Below are 21,929 nucleotides of genomic sequence, written 5' to 3'. Positions count from 1 at the left end.
ACACAACAGTTAAAGGCCCACATGAAGTGAGTAGGTGCTCTACTGCTGGAGTTTTTATTCACTAGATCTAATAGAAGTTCCATAATGATCTGGTGTCAAGCTCAGGGGTGCTGTTTTGGAAACTTCTGTGCTCTTGTGCTGTACAGTGCAATAACAGTACAAAACTGTTATTCCACATGGACAAACTCTTTATGAAGGTTTAAAAGGGTATGACATTTCACTGAAAGAAATCAAGCCAGAAATTTAGAATCCGCTAAGTGTTTGTATGTATTTTTTGTGTGTTTGTGTGTGCACATTTGTATGGGGGTGGGTGTGTGTTTCCCAAGCTGTTTGTTGTTTCGTGTTGCATCAGTGCGGACTTGGAGTATTTTAAGAGCACTCGAAATACAAGCACGTGGCTTATCAGAATAACCCTCAAAGGACTGAATAAACTCTGAAAAACAGTGCTGTTATTCAGCTGCTAAGTCGTTGGGTTTGTTCCATAATGTGAATGGCTCGCTGAATAAGTATGATTTGTAGCATTTTGTGTATGTAGAGTATTCATAACCCAGACAAAGGGTGTACATTATATAGTTTGTTAATTGATATCACGATGTTGGCCTTTGCAATGCTGATATTGCTGAATCAGTCACACTGTTCCTTTAGACCCAGACACACCAATCTGATAAGGAAGAACCAGCACCAAGGTCAACTGATAATCACCTGATCCCCTATCATCAGCTCACCATTGCATTCCATCTCCTGTAGAAAGTTGCACTCAAATGCTCTGCAGTGGCTATAGGTGTGTGCAATTCTGTATAGGAGGAGCCTCAGTAGTCTATAAACCTGCAACATACAAAGTAAAGAAGTTGTTGGTTGAGTGTCTATCAAGTTCTAAGCTAAAATAAACTAAACCATCATTAGTTTGGGGCTAAGTGTCACGGTTGGCCCCTCCCAGTCCTGTCCATGTGTTCGTGTTTTGGTTTTGTAACTCCGCCCCTGATTATTTCACCTGTCCCTCATTGTCCCGTGTATTTAAGCCCTGTGTTTGCCCCTTGTGTTTGCCAGTCTTTGTATCTTTGTATGATTGTATCTGGTCTTTGTTTGATGTGGATTCTGGTTTTTTGTCATGTCTGTCCACCAATCTGTCCGTATCGGCTACATGAACCTGGACTGTTTTGACCACGACCCTGGATTTGCCCATAATAAATCTCGCTTATCTCAGCGTGTGCGTCCGCCTCCTCGCTCCCCCTTACACTAAGTGAGTTAAAAGGCTACTTAAAAGTGTGTTATCAGAGCACCTTCAGAGCTTTCATGCATCTGTATTCCTTCATAACAAAATTTCACATTTTCTTGTTGGTAATACGACATCTAAAAGAAAAACACGTTTGGACGGGAGGGAATATGACATAGCAAAAAAAGTTCGATACTCATCAGTAGTAATAAGACTGCACTGACGTTGAAAAATGAGACAACCTTGTTTGAGCCTTCTTGAGCATGCAATTTTATCTGTCCTCTGTCATGACTGCTTACACCAATTCAACATGCTCGATGCTAGTTCAACAGTTCAAAATTATGCTAACAAGAATCATCTAGATCCAAAGGTGTGAAATGCAGCTTGCAGTCTATGGGCTCACCAGCAGCTGACAGCAGCCATCAGTTGGCTTGTTGTGTCAGAGCCCTTACTTTGAGCTTCCTGTCACATTTCCAGAGCAATATTTTGACAAATTAAGATATTTTGGCAATTCAAATGAAATAATTTTATTTAAAATGATACAGGTCATCTTTTAAATATGACACATTATTATTATACCAAAGTGTTTTAATATATTTAAAGGTGTACTGCAAATGTGGTAAAAATAATTGTGCAGTAGACTCATTATAATTACAGGCATTTTTAAATAATTAAATTGATTATTTCTGTCTAACACAAAGCCTTAACAAACTTTTAGTTAAATATTACAGCTCCATCTCTGTGACTGACCGTGTTCCTATAGAATGTAACAAGAGCTCTAACAAACATGTCTTATGCCAAATGCATCATTTTGTACACTGTGTCCACTTCTACATATCTCTTGAGAAATATTTGTGTTCAAATTCCTGAGTCAATTCCGCAGTGCCCATCTGTTGATAGGTCTGAACTGTAGGAGTTAAAGTAATAGTTGTCTGTATAGTTGATATAATTCCTTTGGAGAATATATGTCTTCTAAAGTCACTCAATTTGTTCACACTCAGAGTGACACCCACATGTCCCCTCCCCCCAGGGCATTCCGGTCCTTCAGGTGTAAATGTCATGGAAAATAGGTGTGACTTTCCCCCGGGGGGCCACCCAGGTATTTGTTAGCCCAAAAGCACGTCGCCCACCAAGTCCCTCTTGGGTGTCGGAGGGGGAATTTGAGGTACTGACTAGTTTACAAACTCAGCCTGCACAGCAGGCTTTAAAGTGACATAGCTCTCAGAGTATAGTCCTGCCTTCATGCTGCTGTTGCTGATCATCAGCTTTTAAGTTCAGTTACACACTTAAAACTGGTTTTCCCAAAAAAGATTCCCTAACAGCAATGTTATTGATCTGCTAAGAGTTGATGTCTGAATTTTCCTTAGTTTTGTACAGCAGCTACATACAAAACATACAAAAGCAGGTTGCATAGCTAAAAACAGTGGCCATCTTGAAGCCTTTGTCCGTGTTTATATATAACAGTTTTACAGTGTCAGAAAGCCCTTAAGCAAGTCTGTTTTTTTAGTGTGTGATAAGGCATGCAGTGTGCATGATGGGGTATAAACTGTGATTACTTGTTGGCTATATTAGCCACATAGTTTCAATATAAAGAGGCAAAATTCAGACACTAAACATGTCATGGCTGATTGTCTACATTCAGAAAAATTCAAGAAAAGTTGTGTCATTTTCGGTTGAACCTTTGCTTTCAGAGTGTGCGAAACACAGCATCAGAGCCACATGCCATCTTTTGCAGCCTTTCCTGTATTCACAGCCACATTACCATTGTTCTGACCTGTTCCGCTCTGTGACCTTATACTGTGTGATTCTTTACCAGCACTGTGCTGTCCAAACCCTTTCGGCTCTGCCCTTTCGTTGCTGCGCTGCGCGATGTTAAAATACACGAGTGCAAAAGGGCGCGGATCGTTCTGTAAAAGGGGGTGAGTAAGAATAACGCAACTAGACCAAGTGGGAAAGCAGAGAGCGCACTTCGCTCTCCAAATACTGTTGACTACCTGTTGTCATGGCAACGGAGCTCCGGAATCCGCAGGCTATGCAACTCTTCGGCTATTCTAAATAAAGCTTCCTCATACTTTCGAGTGTAATTGTTGCAAATGAAGCCGTGCGGATGCCTTGCTCCTCGTCAACTTTGACAGAGCCTGTGCACTGCGGCAGTCTGCCTCAAGGCCACTTTACAGTACATCTGACTAGTAATAAAGTCATTGACAGGAATCAGCGTCTATACATATTTATGTGCTCACCAGATGTTAAATTCCCCTTTTTAGCATGCTGTTCTTTTGTCTCGAATTGTCCAGAACTGAGCCTGACTTTTCTTCTTTTGTCTCCACTTGCAGCTTCCTTTAAAGTAGCCATCTCCAGTTTATTCTAGTGGAGCTTATCTTGCTTAACTGATCTCTTTGATTCATTACATTGAAGTCACATTCAGTCTTTTCGTAACAAATTGTGAAGTATGTAAAGATTATTATATAATCACAATTGCTATGTTTTGCTTTGGATTTTATAGACACTTTGTTAGAGTAAAATTAATCAGTCATTTTTTTAAAGAAAGGGTAAGATCTCTAAGTTGTTAGTTTTTAGTCTATTGCAAGACTTATTAACATCATAGTACACTATTCATAGTGTTCATAAACTGTTGAGAGCTTGGGTTTTCAAGAGCGTAGTAGATATTTGAAAGTGAAATATTTGTCCAAGAATGCCAACTGCAAACTGTTGTGCTTTGAATCAAAAGTTAATAATTGAAATCAGTACTTTTATTGGGTAGCCGAGTCGTGCTACATGACATTGCTATGACCATGCTATAAACTTGTCAAGGCAGAGGACATAGGCTCTTATGAGTTGCCATCACAGATGATGGCGAGTAATATATAAGTGCCATGTACCCTTAACATTGTCACAACAGATACCCTCATGTTTGATGTTATGCAGGCTAACTAGAGTACATTTAGTAAAAAGTATGTGGCCTAAACAGTCATGACAATTAATGCTTATGGCAGCATGACACTGTTATATTACTGAGCAAAATCTCTCATGACCACTCGTGAGAGCATACAACATCTGCCATGACATTTATGGCATGGCTTTATCAGTGTTATTTGGCAGGTTTCAAGCAAAGTTGTTACCCTTTTGTTTTACTTTATTTAATAATAGTTGCAAATCACTACTATTCATTTATATTTTAGAATGGCAAGGGACATTTCTGCAGCATTAAAGCCACAGATGCATTGTTTTTCCCCTCATCAGTTATAGTACTTTTCAGCACTGCTTTCAGCCTGTAGGAGGCAGTGCTGAGTGCTGAGTTTAGGACAGCAGGAAGGTGTCCCACTCACTGCTTGATCAACGTAACGGAGCACTGAAAAACGATGTGAATGGTATTTAACACAGGGGACTTCCCACTGTTCCTGGGTTTTGAGCTCTGCTTTAACCGGGTTTTGAGCACAACCATCCAACCACATTTTTCTTAAAGGTTTGAGCCTCCTACACGGAGCATGTGGGGCTTCAGCATTGAGAAACCAGCCTCATTAAGCAAACATCCACTGGGCTATTTACAGTGAAGCACTGGTGTGCAGGAGCTGCAAAGAATATGGGTTTAACCATGACAAATATAGGAGTGCCCTTTGGGGAGGCTGTAAAAAAATGTTCAACTCTTAGCAAGCGCCGCATGAATCCCTGTTCCTAGGCAACAGGAAGTTAATATACAATTAATAATATGGGAATTTGCCATTCTGAAATCCAATCACTGACTTAATTTGCCTGGGAATTGGCTTTGTCTCAGGATATTAAATATTGCAGATCCCAGTCGGGGCTAGGACTGACACGTTTAAGCCCGGCTTGGTTGGGAAGCGAGAAAGAGAGAACGGCGGCTGACTTTGAGCCTGGGGCTGAGCTCCTGTAAAGCCACGTTTTTGAGCCCCCTAGGTGACGAATGAGAGACAGCAAGCTTCAATGGCTCCCCTGGTCCTCATTGTTGTAATTCAGCACTGTAGAACATGATACCTTCTGTACATTATGAACTGTGTAGAATAGTTTTCTGAATATTTCTTTCTTTTTCTCTGTCTCTCTTTCTCTCTCTCTCTCTCTCTCTCTCATTCTCTCTTTCTGCACCTGTAGGGCAGTGGGCTGAGAGCAGGAGACATTAAAGGCACTGTACTATCTGGTGAGTGATGCTGTATGCTAATAGAGCCAATTTTTTTCACTGGGCATCAGGCCATTAAATCGGACTCTAACCTACAATAAACTTTTCTAAATCCATGTTTCCTTATCCGCAAGTGTCTTCTGGCACTTGCCAGACTGCTATTATTAAAAAAAAATCTTAATGTCTTACTTGATTAAATTAAAGAAGAGATGGATGGACAGATGTATAGATAATTTCTTTGGAATATTCGAAGCAATTACAATTGATTGCAAATAATTTAATAAACATTGCTTTTCCTCTTTTATTTTTTAAATATTTTACTTTTATTTTTTGACCAAAATAAAATGTTTAAGCTGTTTTCAAATTTAAAAGTCCTAGAGCAGCTTGATCTGTTGTTATTATTGTTTGTATATGCTGTGTAAATACTTTCTCCAGTCACTCTAGTGTAATAAAAAGGTGTGTTTTAAAAATGATCCTAAATCATACTGACATAATTGAATCTAATGAAGCATTGATTGATTGATCCCTTTCCCAAAAAACATAGTAACATAGTAAGGTCAGAGATTTATACTGCTACTGGTTATCATTATGTGACACAGCTCTGAGATTGCAACGTGTATTTTTTCTCTTCTGTTTGTAGCGTACAGTCGTCCCACACCTCCTATACAGACTGGGTTTCACCGTTACCAGTTCCTCCTCTATGAGCAACCTACAGACCAGGTCCTCTCACTCAGTGAACAAGAAAAGAGCTCACTAGGTAAGTAAAAATCAAATCACATTTGCATTTATACAACATAAGGACTTGAAGTCATATATATGCCCCACGTATTATATGTATGTAATTGCCTATTTGTAGTAATATATATATATATATATATATATATATATATATATATATATATATATAGTTCTGTGAAAAAGTCAAAGACTACTGCATTTATTTAATTTAATGGTCAAAATTGCCATTGATTACGAACATAGATATTTCTGAGGAAAGTAGATCTGAGGTAATCCACTTGCACTGGAAAAATAAGTTTCCACAACTGGGGTTAAAAAATAAAAGTTATTGAGAAAACTTAAGCTCCATAAAAGTGAGTCTTCTGAAAAGAATGGCAGCTGTAATAAAGGCAAAGGGTGTACACTCTAAATACTGAAACAATTGATATTATATTTAGTTGGTAAGGTTACTATGAAGTTTTTCTTATATGTATGTTTTTTTTCTTGATGATGAAAAAAAGAGTAACGTAAAATGTAAAATGTAATGAGAACCCTAACTTCAGTAAACAGAAAGAAATGAATAATAAAAAAGGAAGCTTTGGTACTTTTGTTTTTCTTTTTCTGATATTGTAGGATTGCTTTTTTCTCTGTTTTTCTTACTTATTGACACACAAAACACACACACACATGTGCACATACACACAAGTTTCAGCATTTTAATGTGTTGAGGACATATAAAGTATTCCGCACCATGATTCACTCACTCATTTGTACAATGCTCTCACACATGCACAGCCACCTATTTGAAATTGACCTGAAAATATCTCAGTCTTGCCGTTCAACATAACGTGTAATTAGCTGTACAACATGCAATGCCAACTACCACAGAGCAAGACATTGCCATTTCCACCAAGCACTTATTATAAATAATTGCACTATAATTTAGCATTTATACCTGACTGATTGATCACATTGAAATAAACACAGAGTTGAAAGTGTAACAAAAGTCTCCAGCAATAAACTATACTGTGCATTATACTGTATGTACAGACACTCACCGAGTATTTAATGGACAACATGATAAAACAGATGATAAAACACAGGATGAGAAAAAAAAGTGTTATACAGTATTATTATTGTTTTAATTACTGTATGTTAACTTTTACCAGTATTATGTTATATTATACATCATATTATATTATGATGAACAATATGTTGTTGATATATTACTGAATTGTACTTTATTTGATTTGACATTTAGTTGTTGACTACTTAAGATGCTGATAACTACTGGGCTATTTTAGTAAACAGTATGTGGCACTGAATCATGATGCAAGTTAGACATTATGATGTTCCGGACCTTTGCTTGAGGAAATTTTCTTTAACTGGACCTTACTGAATTTTAGTTAAAGACCCCTACTATAGAACAATCAAGGAACCTACACGTCTACATGTCTTCCGAATGTAATGCTGATAACCATAAGATGTGAAAAAATACCTTTTCTCTCATACTCTTTTGCCTTACAAAATCCTCTGTGCACCTGACCCCCTGGCATTTACTTAAAAAAAATGTTGTAGTCCAAAACCTTACTTCAGAACTACCTTAAAACAGAGTCTCAGGGACCAGGCAGCATATTTATGCCCACTTAATGTAATAACTTTCTGTGAAAGAGCTTTTAGAGGCATTAAATGATTCAGATGTCCTCTCACCACCACTGTCAACAGTTCTTGCTCTTTAAGATTCTCTAGAATGCAGTTTTTCACATCAAACCACGCTAATGGTTTTGTGTGTATCTCAAAATCTTTTGAACTTCTGAAAAAATTATGGAATTCCATAATTATTGCAATAAATCACATCACAGTATGTCACAATGTGCTTAGTGTAATATATTGTAGGTATTGGCAGTGCATAAAAAACACTGAACCAATACATGTGTGATTACAAAGAGAGCCCTAGTTAGTCTTGTTTAGTTGGATTTGGTGAAGTGCAGTATGTGAAATAATGAATATCACTGTAGTTTTTGATTGTGTATTGTGTTTTCAGAAAACTGGTCTTTTTGAACTTGTCAGGTAAAAGAATATACTGTGTGCTGTGTAAATGTCTTGAAGTATCATGATATTGCATTTTTACCGTATCAATCATCTCTAATTTTAGTCATCAAAATTAAAAATCCTAGAGTATTTGGATAGAGCCTTTCCCAGAACGGGACAAACACAAATAAACATTTTCTAGAAGTCTGAGAGTCCTTTTGTTTTTAATGAAAACATTGAAAAGGTTCTATTTGCCAGTAAACCCAAACTGGAATGCTGGAACTAGAACTTCACCAGACTGTTGGAGATTCAAACTCTATTGTTTATTGTGATAAACACCTAAAATATATCAAATGAAGATAAATATAAAGGCAGCTGATTCGGTGTAATACACTCTAGTACCCTGTATTATATTAATTTTATTATCAAATATTAGCATAGGTTCCTTGAAGCTTGACAAACATCTGAATGGTTTAATGACATAGTATAAATATACTAGTGTGAGATTTGGTACTTGTTCTTGATTAAAACATACTGTATAAATATTAATAAAATACGTCAACAGAATTCTTGCCAAAAGGAAGTCAAATGAAGGACAGTAACCTAGTTGATGTCATATTTTTCATTCATGTGAAACCAGAAAACGCATCTGAAAAACACGAATCTAAAGCAATGTTTTTTGGTTACATAATGTTGCGTAGCTTAGCTAGCTAGTAATTTGTGATACTATTTGTGATGTTACTTTAACTAACTAGTTAATGCATCTTGCTAGCTTGTTGCTTTGCAGCAAGAAAGGTAACTAATTAAGCTGGATATCTGCTTGGTGGTTTGCTTTAATATTTCATTTTCTGGTTTCAGGTCTTGACATAGTACATTTCTAAATTAATTAAGTTAAACAATGGTGTGTAGTGCATATTGTCCCGGTTGAACAAATAAATTATGCAGACTGTATTTTTCAGGGCTCATTGTGAAGCATTTAGAAGAATTTAAATAGTTAGTATTTGTTAGTTTTCTATTATATTGTAGACATTTTAAAACTTGTCTGTTCCTTTTCAAACTTTTAACAAATACATTTCTTTATTTAGAACTCACTTCCTTCACTCAGGTTTTTTTTTGTTTGTTTGTTTGTTTTTTTGCCTCCCCCTCCTGAAACACCCTCCCAGGTGTATGGTGTCTGTGGCCCAGCCCAGAGTAGGGGAGTTTCCTGCTGTCTCCTCCACTCAGTGGCTTTCAGATATCTTTTTGGGCTTCTAACTCACTGGTAGAAGCCCACTGTCAGACACACTGCACACTCTGTTTGAAGTTTTGACAGCTTCGTCAGCAGCCAATCCTGCCATATTAATGTGAAGGTTGTTTGATGTGGGACCCACCATAAGAAGTGTTGAAGCAGATGTACTTTGCGGAGCTTTTGTCTGGTGTATTCGCATTTGGGGAGGATGAGTTAAAGATCTTTTTCATCGCAGTGTACTTCTTGGAAAAAAGTGCTGTCAGAGTGAGTTCAGTGAGATCCACAAATAAGTGCAGTTTAAAGACAGATTAAAAGTCTAAAAATGGATCATTAATTACTTTTATAGCCGTTACGTATGGTTGAGTGCAAAAGTTTGGAAACCCCTGGTCAAGTGATGTAATATGAGTACACATGAAAAAAATTATGTTTCATGTTTTATTTAAGCATAATAAACTTAGCAAATAAACAGACATTATATAATTCAATTACATGAAAATGCCATTTTTATGTTTGTTTGCTGTAAAGTGTGTGTTAACTTATTTTCACCTGACCAGAGGTGTTTACGCTTAATTTTTTTTCTCCAATTTCTCTCCTGTTTAGTTGTGTCCGGTTCCACCCACTTGCTAGATCTCACACAATCACACATTACAGGTGATTCAAAAATATTAATCCAATTTCAAAGTGCCATATTTTTACAATGGTGAGGCGACTAGGAACCAATTACAAACCAACTGAAAGAGGGCCTCATTGAGTTTCTGGCTGTCACCGGAAGATGGCTCCCTTCAGTCTGAGAGGAGATGCGACCCCTGAGCAGAAAGCATTTTACATTCTCCACTTCAATAAGAGTGAATTCATCGTACACTCACCAGGCATTTTATTATTGCTAGTAAAAGGTTGGGCCCCCTTTTGCCTTCAGAACTGCCTTAATTCTTAGTGGCATACTTTCAGCAAGGTGTTGGAAACATTCCTCAGAGATTTTGGTCCATATTGACATGATAGCATCATGCAGTTGCTGCAGGTTTGTCGGCTGCACATCTATGATGCGAATCTCTCGTTCCACCACATCCCAAAATGTGCTCTATAGTATTGAGATCTGGTGACTGTGGAGGACACTGGAGTACAGTGAGCTCATTGTCATGTTCAAGAAACCAGTTTGAGATGATATGAGCTTTGTGACATGGTACATTATCCTGCTGGAGGTAGCCGTCAGGAGATGGACATGGTCAGCAACAATACTCAGGTAGGCTGCGGCATTTAAACGATGCTCAGTTGGTACTAAGGGGCCCAAAGTGTGCCAAGAAAATATCTCCCACACCATTACACCACCCCCACCAGCCTGAACCGTTGATATGACGCAGGATGGATCCATTCTTTCATGTCGTTTACACCAAATTTTGACCCTACCTTCTGAATGTCGCAGCTGAAATCGAGACTCATCAGACCAGGCAACATTTTTCCAATCTTCTATTGTCCAGTTTCGGTGAGCCCATACGAATTGTAGTATCAGTTTCGAGTTCTTACCTGACAGGAGTGGCACCCGGTGTGGTCTTCTGCTGCTGTACCTCTCACATCATCATCATTTTGGTCCACACAACTGACCGCTCACTGGATATTTTCTCTTTTTCAGACCGTTCTCTGTAAACCCTAGACATGGTTGTGCGTGAAAATCCCAGTAAATCAGCAGTTTCTGAAATACTCAGACCAGCCCGTCTGGCACCAACAACCACGCCACGTTCAAAGTCACAAATCCCCTTTCTCCCCATTCTGATGCTCAGTCTGCACTTCAGCAAGTTGTCTTGACCACCTCTACATGCCTAAATGCACTGAGTTGCAGCCAAGTGATTGGCTGATTAGCTATTTGTGTTAACAAGCAATTGAACCTAATAAAGTGGCCGGTGAGAACTCACATTGGCAGTGAACTTTCAACAGCTCAGAGTGTTTCATCATTGGTTTCTTCATCTTTGCTACAGTATGAACATTTTACCTTTTACACATTAATTTGTGTGTGACCGAGGCATGTGACTTTTGATGGTTGCAGCCCTGTAAACAGTTCAAAGTTCAGACATTGTCATCCAGAGGAATCTACAGATGTAGGTGTATATAATAAACTTGATACTCAAACCATTTACAATTTACTTCATTTATCTGTAATGATTTACAGGTGAAATAAATCCATTTGAAATCAAATGAATCTTTTTGAGTTACCATGTACTACCAGTACTAGTGTGCAGAGTGAGGGCTACCATATGCTTACTATGAGTAATGTAAAGCCAGCTGTTGCATCTTTTTGAACTGCGCTAATACAATGTTATTGGACAGCTCAACACAGTTGGAGGAGAACACTAACTGCAAATTCTGTTACATGAGCTAACAGACTCCTATGCTAGCTTGCATCATGCTGATATGGGAGGGCCACAGAGAGAGCAATGCTAATTGTGCTGTCAAGGACACTTGACCATGGATGACTGTAAGATCAGCTGGGATCAAATTTCGTTCTTTGTCTTTGCTACAGTATTAACATTTTACTTTCCATATGTAAATTAACTGATATGCTGATAACAATGACAGCAATGCTAAAAACATAGATGGCTGTCACTGACCTAATATTTAATGAAAGACACTTCATAACATCCTTTTCAGTCAATTAATGTGTTTAAACTAACTAAGTTTCACAGATGGGAACAACGTACATTTAAAAACAAAATCTCCTGTGGTCCCTCTGAACTGGCTTTGCTTCATTTTTGGAGTACTTCCCAGCACAGAGAATTGAGTCAAGACTGAGCAGGACAACATCCGTGCATCCTCATAAATCCTCATTTAAAGGATACTTCACATTCATTTGAAATGGGACAATGTGTTTGACAAAGATATGAGACTTTTGAAGGTCGCAGCCCTGTAAACAGTTCAGACATTTTCATCCATTGGTATTTACAGATGTAGGTGGATGTAATGTGTCATATCCAAAAACTCTTATTGCAATAGCAGTGGTCCTCCTGCCTGGACAAGGAGTGGAAGACCCAAGCCTTCCATGTGTCAGGTTCTGTGTAGTGTTCTACACTGTGCTCAATTTTAGTGAGTTTGAACAGGACAGAAATGGACATAGCTAATTAGTTTGTGCTTCAGTGAGCATAAGTTGGGGCTGAGATACAAGCTGTAAAATAACAAACTGATAATAATAGTTACATTTTATTCTTTTTTGGCAAATGATATCCAGTGCTAATATATTATGCTCTCTACACCCTTTAAAGCTTGGGATTGAGCTCCTCACCACAAGAACAAGACTTGTTGCAATTCTTAAATGCATATCTTCTCAGTAACTTTTAATTAGGTTAAGGTTTTCATCACGTTTGTGACCTTATCCTTGGCCCTCACACACATTTCTTTCAAATGATTGTTGTGTTTCCTTTTATATCTGTCCAGAAAGTTAGAATAGCACCCATAATACCCCTCCACCCTCTAGGACTTCATGGTGAACACCCAGATCTAATGCCAAACTCTTCCTCTTCCTCTCTTGCTCACTTGGCAGGAAATTCAATTAAACTTTTTTTTAATCCACTGAGATAATCATTGTTAATTTGATCATTTTTGTCTAGTGTTGAAGAGAAGGAAATGATTTGATGTCCTTGATAGCCCACCGGACATCCCTAACTAAAAGGGAAAGTGTATATATACAGTATGGCTAAAAAAGTTTATTCTGAGATCATTCTGTCAAGAATCAGTAAGAAAAGATACTTTTAAGGGCCTGGATCTACTAAGTGATATAACAGCGGAAATGTATTATTAATACATTGTGAAGTTGAAAAACCACCAACACATTGCAACAAGCAAGACTCACAATAATTTCATAATTAAATAATTTCATATTTAATCATTGTATCATAGTACTGTAAATAGCTCAGTTTGTGATTTTTTTTTCTCTTGATTTAGGAATGATTTTTGATAGTAAAAAATAATCATTGTAAAGTAATGTTCAGCCTGTAATATACAAAGCATGCAGGTTGCTCTTTGCATCTCCAGATATGGCTAGAGGGATGTTGTGATGCAAAGCAGAGAGTTATCTTTGCAATGGAAGAGGGTGGAGGTACCATTGAGAGAAACGCCTATAGCATCAGAAATTGCAGTTGCCACATTTGACGACAAGCTATTCATAGCAGGACATTCCCAAAACACATAGACTCATCCCTGTCACCTCAGTCTTAAAAATTCAAGGCTTTCAGACATGTTCCCATGGGTGACATTCTGTACATCAGTCTGGAATACGTTGCTTCGTTTTAGAAAGAAAAGTCCTCTCCCACTTTAGAGCACCCTAAAAGTGATACTAGTGAACAACTCAAGCTTTGAAATGGAAATTTCTGTTTTTATTTGCAAGATTATCATTTTGTTGTTTCAGTTAGAGCTGTTATGGAGGCTATATTCATGCATATTTTAGACAGGCAGCAGCAAAAATATTTGTTGTGATGTTAATATTGTGATTATATTAGTGGACAAAATAAGCTTCATCAGAACGTGTTTATTATTTTAAATAGTTGAATAACATTATTTTCATTGTGTGAATGACGGTTCACATGTACATGAACATGTAAATCATGTGTTTTCATCACTGATGTCTAGTGAGAGCAACAGTGGCTTATACAACCATTACAACCGTTGACTTTATGTAGCAGGTATACCATAAATATAGTCAGGGGTTCTAACTCCTCTGTGATTGTAGCCTCACTTTTGATAGTTCACTGCTCATTGGTCTCCCACGACCACTGGCCAATGTAGTCAGCAGAAGGTGCTGAAGGTATCCTTTTAAAAGCCATTTAATAGCTGTATTTGGGTTGTAAGGTCTACAGTCGAAATTTGCAGATCCTGTCATAGCAGCATGTGAGTGGCTGGGCTTCAGGGTCAAACTAGGGAAGTGTGTTAGCATCATTAATAATTTATCATGCTAGCATGCTAAAAAACTCTTTAACTTTGACAGGTCCACTTGTAGTATTATTCAATAAAGAATGTATCCAGTTTGGGCCCATCGATTTGAAGCCGTTTTACAATACTAAAATAAATAAAATCTTGGTGTTTTTAGTTTTGGCTGGATTTCTGTATTGTATATACTTCATACATCATACATCCTTGTCTTTGCATCTTTTCAGGTGAGAGTCTTCAATGATGTTTGTTGACTCACACACAATTGGTTTAGCGTTTCCAGGCCTTTACAAAGTCATATGCAGTTGTGGAAGTCGTGTCACTGTGTAATGAGAATATATGGAGATTAGTGCTTGTCATCTGCGTGTGGTCACTGACCACACATCTCTTATGTTGCTCTGACATTAATTGTTTAATTGATCTGATTGGAGCGTTTGGAGCCTTCAGTTGTGGGTGTGGAGTCGTCTAATGATCATGTTCCACTTCCCCAACGTTGAGTTCAACACACACTCTGTCTCTGTCCCAGTCGGTGTGTGTGTGTATACAAGGTCTGTTCGGACCTAATGGTCAATTTCCATTTCCCCTCAACTCAATTTCAGCTCCAGCACTAACGCTCTCTAAGCTTTGATGTTCTGCTGTCCACACAGACGCCGAGAGGTGAAGTACAGGCCTGGCGCCCAGACTGCAGGGCAGCGTGTGTTTGTGTATGTGTGTGTGTGTGTACGTAGGAAGTGAAATGTGGGTCATTGGATGGACACTGACAGCTGGTGGTTACGTAAGCGGCAGTGGGGGGCACGGAGGCGGGCCATGTGCAGTAGGCATGAGAGAACGTGTTGGTGGGGAATCCCCACTCCTCCACACTGCCTCTATAGCGAGTGCGTTAGCGTCTGTCTCAGTGCCAGGGGTTCCACAGGCCGTGGGCATGGGCAGGCGGAGGTGGCAAAACGAACACGAAGGCCTCATGTCCCCTTCAAAGCCAGCTGGAACTGTGTCTCTCTCTTTCTCGCTCTATCTGTATTTCTCTCCCACATACACCCATACACAGTTAGTGGCTCAAGAACAAACACAGGATATGAAACTCCAAATTTAAGTATTTAGCTAGAATTCATACATGCACAGCATGAGACCCACTGACCAGAGCATTTCCTGACTTAGGGCCCAGTCACATATTTCAGTGCAAATTGTAATCAAGGTTTCCATTCTGCAGATTTTTGATAGCAAAAAAATGTTTTGGTGAACTTTGCTGGGAACTTGGATGTGAATTTAACCAAATCACCAAATAGCACAGCTGCTTGGATTAAAGCACAGATCCAGAATATTAGCTAACTTTGACAGTGTGTAGGCATGATATTGTGTATAATTCTTCTCAAATTGACCAAGTTAATACATAAAAGGGAGGCGTGATTCCATTGCTTCCTCATCACAATATTGCTAATCCGCTATCTCTAACAGTGTCCATGATGACAGTCAGCATTTTTGCTGTACTGTAGCTCCCAGTACAACTGAAACATGAACTTAATGTTTTTAATGGCTTGATTCAGATGTATTAGGAGGTGGAATGGAGCAAATATGTGGACCATCTGATGGGCCCTGAGGTCTGGGGTGAGATATCAGCTCACTGCTACATCATTAAAAGAGGCGATGACTAGGTGTGTCTCTGCTGACCTCTCAGCTTGAGGACCAGTAGTGTCTAAAGCCTAGAGATAGTCACATTTTCCAATTTTGATGCTCTTTTTTGTTCATTTCTGTGGTCATTCATAGGAGATATTGATTTCCTTCATTCTACTTAATCTGGCTACAAGCACAGATTTGAGGGGAGCATAGAGAAGATTCAGGAAGAAGCAACAAAGTTTTTCATTTTTCAGTGGTAAAAATAAAATTAAAAAAATAAGCAGGAAACATCTGTTCAGCAGAAAATGACACAAAACTCCAACACTAAGTATATCAATTCTTTGAGTATGTAATTTGCCCATTCTTTATTTTTTTGCATTGTATTGCTACTTTAACTCCTCCATCTTTCCAGTCTTAAAACCAAGTTACAGCTGTGCCCTCCCTACAGAAGCTGTTCCAGTCAGTATCAATGACATTATTACTCTTTCATTGTGAAACTAACATTCACACAAGCAGCTATCCAAACTCACCTTGCCAGACCCACCTTGTGAATTTGTTTTTCATTTGCATCCAAAATGGCTAAAAGACATATTTCTGAGGAGATGCAAGAGAAAAGGCAAATAAACAGAGGTGTCCCAAGTAAAGATAATAACTGAGTCAGTACAAGCAAGTGCCAGGTCCTAATCTTCGAGTCTGTTAATGACAGCATGCTAGTAGTGTAGGCTGTATATTAATTTTTACCTTCAATTTTCCATTGCACTTTAAATGGTGCAGCAGTTACATTCTGGTGCCTAACTGCTGCGCCGTTTAAGGTTGAACAGAAAATTCAAACATGAAGCTGGCAAGTAACAAGTCAACGTCAGTCCCATGGTGAACATTGCATTTGTAACTGCAGAAGCTGTTAAAGTCTTTTTTTTTTTTACTTCACCTGGTAAGTTTATCTAATAACAGTTTAAGCGCTGAGCGAGGACTTATTGATGCCGTTAATGCTTGGATTGTTTCTAGCTTATGGAGGCAAACATGTATTCCAAAATAAAGTAAGTCAAGCGTAAGCACAGTAACAGACATTTGACGATGTTGCTGTACATCACATTTACAGCAGGAAATGAATCCATTCATAGGAAAATAAGCAGCTCTGTACAGTCTCATCTGCACTCAGACTCCTCTCCATGTTTCTTCCACTTTGGGTCTCAAGTCTTTCCAAGTCATGATGCTCAAGTCTAAGTCAATGCTGTTCAAGTAAAAGTTGAGTCACAAGTCTTTCTCGATATTGTCAAGTTTCAAGTCATCAAATTCATGACCTGAGTCCACACCTCTGTAAATAAGTAAAGAAAAAACAAGATTTTCCAAAACTGCAACACTAGTCAGGTGTGGTGAAGGATCAGTGCAAGTTAAGATATAATATCAGGTGGTGATTTTTTTTCTTTTTAAAGGCATCATGAACACTGAAAAATATAAACACATTTAAATACATAATGCATTACTCTCTAGAAAATGTTTAAATGGGAAGAAGCAATATCACAACCCCAAGCACTGCTGAGAACAACAAGACATAGTCAAACAGCTGGCGTTGTTCTTAGAACAATGAACTGACCACCCCAGAATCCAGACTGCAACGTCATTGAATATATTTGGAATTACTTGGATATTGAGAAGCAGAAAATGGAAACAACTTCTAAGACTGAACTTTGAAGTTGCTTCCAAGGAACGTGGAAAAATATCACAGCAGTCTCCTGTAAAGAAAACAAACTGTATTAAAGAAAAGACAAATAAATTATAACTAAATAAAGACAAATTATATATATATAATTGTTGAGTACTTAATGGCTGCTTTGACTGGAAAAGAGTTAAGTGAAAGGGAACACTCTGACATTTGAGTAGTACTATATACATGCCTATAGGAAAATTCTTCCTATAGGCAATATATTTTTCCATCTAATCGATTAATGCTTGTTCTGAACTAGGCCCTGCATTATAAGTTCTATTACTTGCGAATGATGCTTCATAACAATGTTATAGAGCAGATGTCCTTCGCTTTAGTTTAAGACCCCTTACATCAAGACAATGTCATTTACTTTATGAAACGTCTTGTCATATTGCAATTACTGATTTAACTGTTCATAAATATTCATTCATTGCTTTACATATGTATGAAATTTTTGGGTTTTGGGTAGGCAGTCTTCAAATGAAGTGTTACCAAACTTTCTAAGGCAGTGAACAAGATCAGTTACCAGCTAATCTCTACACTGTGTGGTTAGGGGTGAAATATCATGCATTATATCTTTAATGAGGCAAGTGCTTTAGTATGTCAGTTCCCAGAAGTAGTACAGTGTCACTAAAGATATTGATATTATAGCAGGTTTAATCTTTATATTTTACATGTTTTGGATAAACACAAACCTGTAGTTCATAAAGTAAAACCAATATGTGTAGAAAACTGGTCTGTGGCTGCAGTGATACCACAGCCTGTACATTGACTTTATGAACCCGCAGCATCTGGCTACGTCTCTGAGCTTGCAGCTGAGCTGCTACTAGATTCTGTCAGAGTCAAGTGTTGGAATAATGCGGGTCTTTGAAGTGTAAGCACTTCAAAAGAATGCGTTTAGCCCATAATCAAGCATGCACATCTCAAAGTCAGCACTTTTCCGCTTTAGGAGCACAGAAACCCAGAGACGTCATTAGTTTGGGAGCTATAGTCGGTTCAGAATGAGTCATTTCTTAGTGAGGCTGATTCACAGAGTAAGATATTTCAGCTGTGTAAATATCAGATGGGTATAGATACTCAAAATAGAGTTTACTGAATTACATGCTACAGCTAGTGTTTATGATTCATTGTTTGTTTCATTGCTTTTGTAGTTGACAAGTTTTTAGCTAGGGCACTCCTTGTAAATTTAAAGTATTCCTTCTTTAAATCTTCAAAGAGGTCACTGGCCCAAAAATTTGATTTCAGGCATGGCTGTTCTCACAGAATATGAATATCCTTCAGAAGACTTAGTTGCCCAATAGACTTGCTAGTAGCTAATTTATCTGCAGTTCAGTTGTGTTCCAGTAGTTTCACTCTGAGCCCTTAGCCGTTTGTTCTCATGCACTGCTCCACAGCAAACTGATCCTGCGAGCTCAGCAGCAGGGACTATGCTGTAATTGAAGCCATTAGCAGCAGTGCAGTGTGGTAATGGGCAGATCGGAGCCTCCCTCCTACCCACTGATTCAGCTATTAATCAAAGTGCTACGACCACTGCCAAACCCGGCTCTACCGCGCAGCCCAGCAGCCCTGTCCCAATATTCCACCAGGGGCTCATGTACTCAGGGCCCTTTGCTCCTTCTGTGTTCTTCTTGACTAATTGTCTTATGTTGAGGGAGGTGCTGGGAGGGGACTTGTATTCTGTGGACAAGACATTTTGTCAGTACAGGATATATGCCTAAAATGTCCTATATTCTATTAAACATCTTTCTTGTATTTTATTGCTTTTTCATTTCAGTGTTATAATATCTGTGTGTGTGTTTATGTACCTAAAACAGTCATATTGTTTCCAGGACAACTTTCCAAACTTGTTTTATCCATTAGAAATTTAATAGTTTGTTACCATGCCTTTAATGTGGACATATGCAAATTCTGACTGGCTCACCTGTTTTGTGCCTCATTCAAAAAGCAGGCTGGGCTGAAGTATGGAACAAAGTTCATTTTGGACTGGAATCCTCAGCCACTCGTTTCATACTCTTTGGCTGCAGTTATATGTTTCCCAACAGCCAGGAACAGCACAATGTTTAACCATTTTTCCCTACATCATCTGTGCCAAAAACTCTGCTATACTGTTTGCAGAACAACACTCCTTATCCCTTGTGCAGGGCTAAACCTCTGTAAGCTGAATGGGTGATCATATATACATGTGCTCATTGTTGTGACATCACACGCATTATGAACTTAAAATAGGCCTCCTATTTTCCATATATGTGTCTCATGATAGTGCAGAGTACAAAAGCTTGGGCTTTACAGTCAGTGTGAGGTATTGTTTCTCTGGATTCTACTGAGCGTTCTCTCCCTGTTGTCATATGTTTGACCGTTTTTATGACCTTTTTGATTCGTGTTTTAACTACGTCTTTTGCCTTTCCCTTTTTGGTACTTTTGCTGGTTGGTTTGATTCGTGATTAGACATTTGGCCTGAACTTTGATTACTCTTTTGTCTTTTGCCCCTTTGTGGCTTTGGCTGCTAGGTTTACTATTAAACCGTCTAACCTCTCATCCGCTAGCGTCTGGGTTTCTGTCACTTCGCAACAATATGGACTAAATGAAATGGTGAGTAAACAATATGTTTTAAAATATGTAAAACTGTTGACATCAAACCTTTACTTAAAATGCAAGGACAATTTGATTCTCTATGATACTAAGCCGTTCAGTTTTTCCAAGGCCCAAATTCGTGTTTTTACCATACAACCATTAAAAAATTAACCCATATGATAGATATGCAGGCTGCTTTGGCCGTCTTAATGGTATTGTTGAAAGAGCAGCTGTGCTCTTGCATTGAAGCTGTTCACTGAAGTGAATGGGAGCCGAGTGTAGGCAGCAAGAGCAGCGTGCCACTGTGGTCCGCCATGTTTTGATGAGTAATACTGGGTCTATATTAGCATCTGAAAACCCCCTGAATGCTTTCTCTCACACAAACACACACACAACTCCTACAAAGGTTACTTTGCCATAGAGGGTGCAAACTAGGTCATGTTCACACAAGATGGATGAGAGAGCTGTGCTTCAGGATTTCAACAGGTGAGCTGGCATATACACCTACACCCTCTTACACAGCATATGCAGACATTTACAGTGGACAGATACACATGTGTTCAGTATACCAATTACACACATACAGCCTTATATAGATACAATCAATACCTGTTTAATATATCTGTTTTATATATGTTAATATGTATTTTTTCTTTACAGTAGAAACAGATTAGTAGCAGTAGTAGTAATTGTTGTTGTAATAGTAATATTTCAGTGTAATATTTCAATATTACACCTGAATATTTTAGACCAGAATGTAATTTTAGACATTGCAGTCATTATTTCAAGTTTTTGGAACAACAAGATGTTATGCTTCAGTGGTAACTTAATGTGGTAAAAAGCAGGGCAAAGGCAAAGTCAATGCTTTACACACAAAGTCAGAGCGGTTTAATGTGAAATGCTCTGTTATGGAGAAACCATACTGTGAATTGTGATAGGACCCTTCATCTGATGTGTGTAATGCCTCCAAAAGTTATTTCACATCTTGTTATTACATTAAATAATTACAAATGGTGTCATTGTTTAACATTGTTTTACAATAATTTTGAGAAGCTTTTGGCCTACAACATGTTTTAAAATACATTCATGGAGAGAGGTACATGCATAGGTAATGCAAAATAGTCCTAAAGAAAACTTATTTTTTCAGCTTTTTCAGTATTTTACAGTCAATATTACATATAAACACTCAGATATGTGTAGGTTCACTGGTTGTTTTAGATACAAAATAAAATGTCTGTATTTCACTAAGATATGTTGCTAATTTCTCTACAGTGCACAGTTTCACATCAAACTACTCTAGCGAGATATTGTTTACATCCCAATGATAGAATTATGCAAAAGTCTTTCAAAATGTACGTAAATTATTTGATTATAAAGAAGCAAAATACAACTCTTTTTCCAGAAAAAGTTGGGATGCTGTGCAAAATGTAAATAAAAGAATGTAATATAATATGCAAAATAATTTAAACCCTACATTTAATTGAAAATAGTGCAGACAGCATATCAAATGTTGAAACTACACATAGGTTGTCAACAGCACGTAGTTCAAAAGCAAGCATCCGTGATGTTATGAGGATGCATTAGTGCACATGGCATGGGGGATTTGCACATCTGTCAAGACACCATTAATGCTAAATTCTATATACAGGTTATGGAGCAAAATATTCTGCCATGCAGGTGATGTCTTTTCGGGGAAGGCCCTGCCTATTTCAGCAAGACAATGTCAAACCACACGCATTACAACAGCATGGCTCTGTAGTGAGAGTCACTAAACTGGCCTGCCTGCAGTCCAGACCTGTGACCCATTGAAAAC

At 38.2% G+C, this 21,929-nt stretch overlaps 1 protein-coding gene across 5 annotated transcripts in view; it reads left to right on the top strand.

Moving 5' to 3' along the window:
- The window catches only part of LOC108426690 (phosphatidylethanolamine-binding protein 4), a 123,880-nt gene that overhangs the window by 87,163 nt on the left and 14,788 nt on the right, over positions 1-21,929 (top strand). For 4 of the 5 annotated variants that reach the window (XM_037536171.1, XM_037536174.1, XM_017696355.2 and 1 more), the window contains 2 exons: positions 5,321-5,366; positions 5,986-6,102. In XM_037536171.1, the coding sequence (XP_037392068.1) occupies positions 5,321-5,366; positions 5,986-6,102 (163 nt within the window). Of the gene's footprint in view, positions 1-5,320; positions 5,367-5,985; positions 6,103-10,948; positions 10,987-21,929 lie in introns of those variants that run through there. The other variant, XM_037536173.1, reaches the window with a different exon arrangement.

This window comes from Pygocentrus nattereri, chromosome 29 (genome assembly GCF_015220715.1).
Source record: "Pygocentrus nattereri isolate fPygNat1 chromosome 29, fPygNat1.pri, whole genome shotgun sequence".
Lineage (NCBI taxonomy): Eukaryota > Metazoa > Chordata > Actinopteri > Characiformes > Serrasalmidae > Pygocentrus > Pygocentrus nattereri.
The sequence above is the reverse complement of the archived record's forward strand: the minus strand, read 5'-3'. Positions and strand labels throughout refer to the sequence as shown.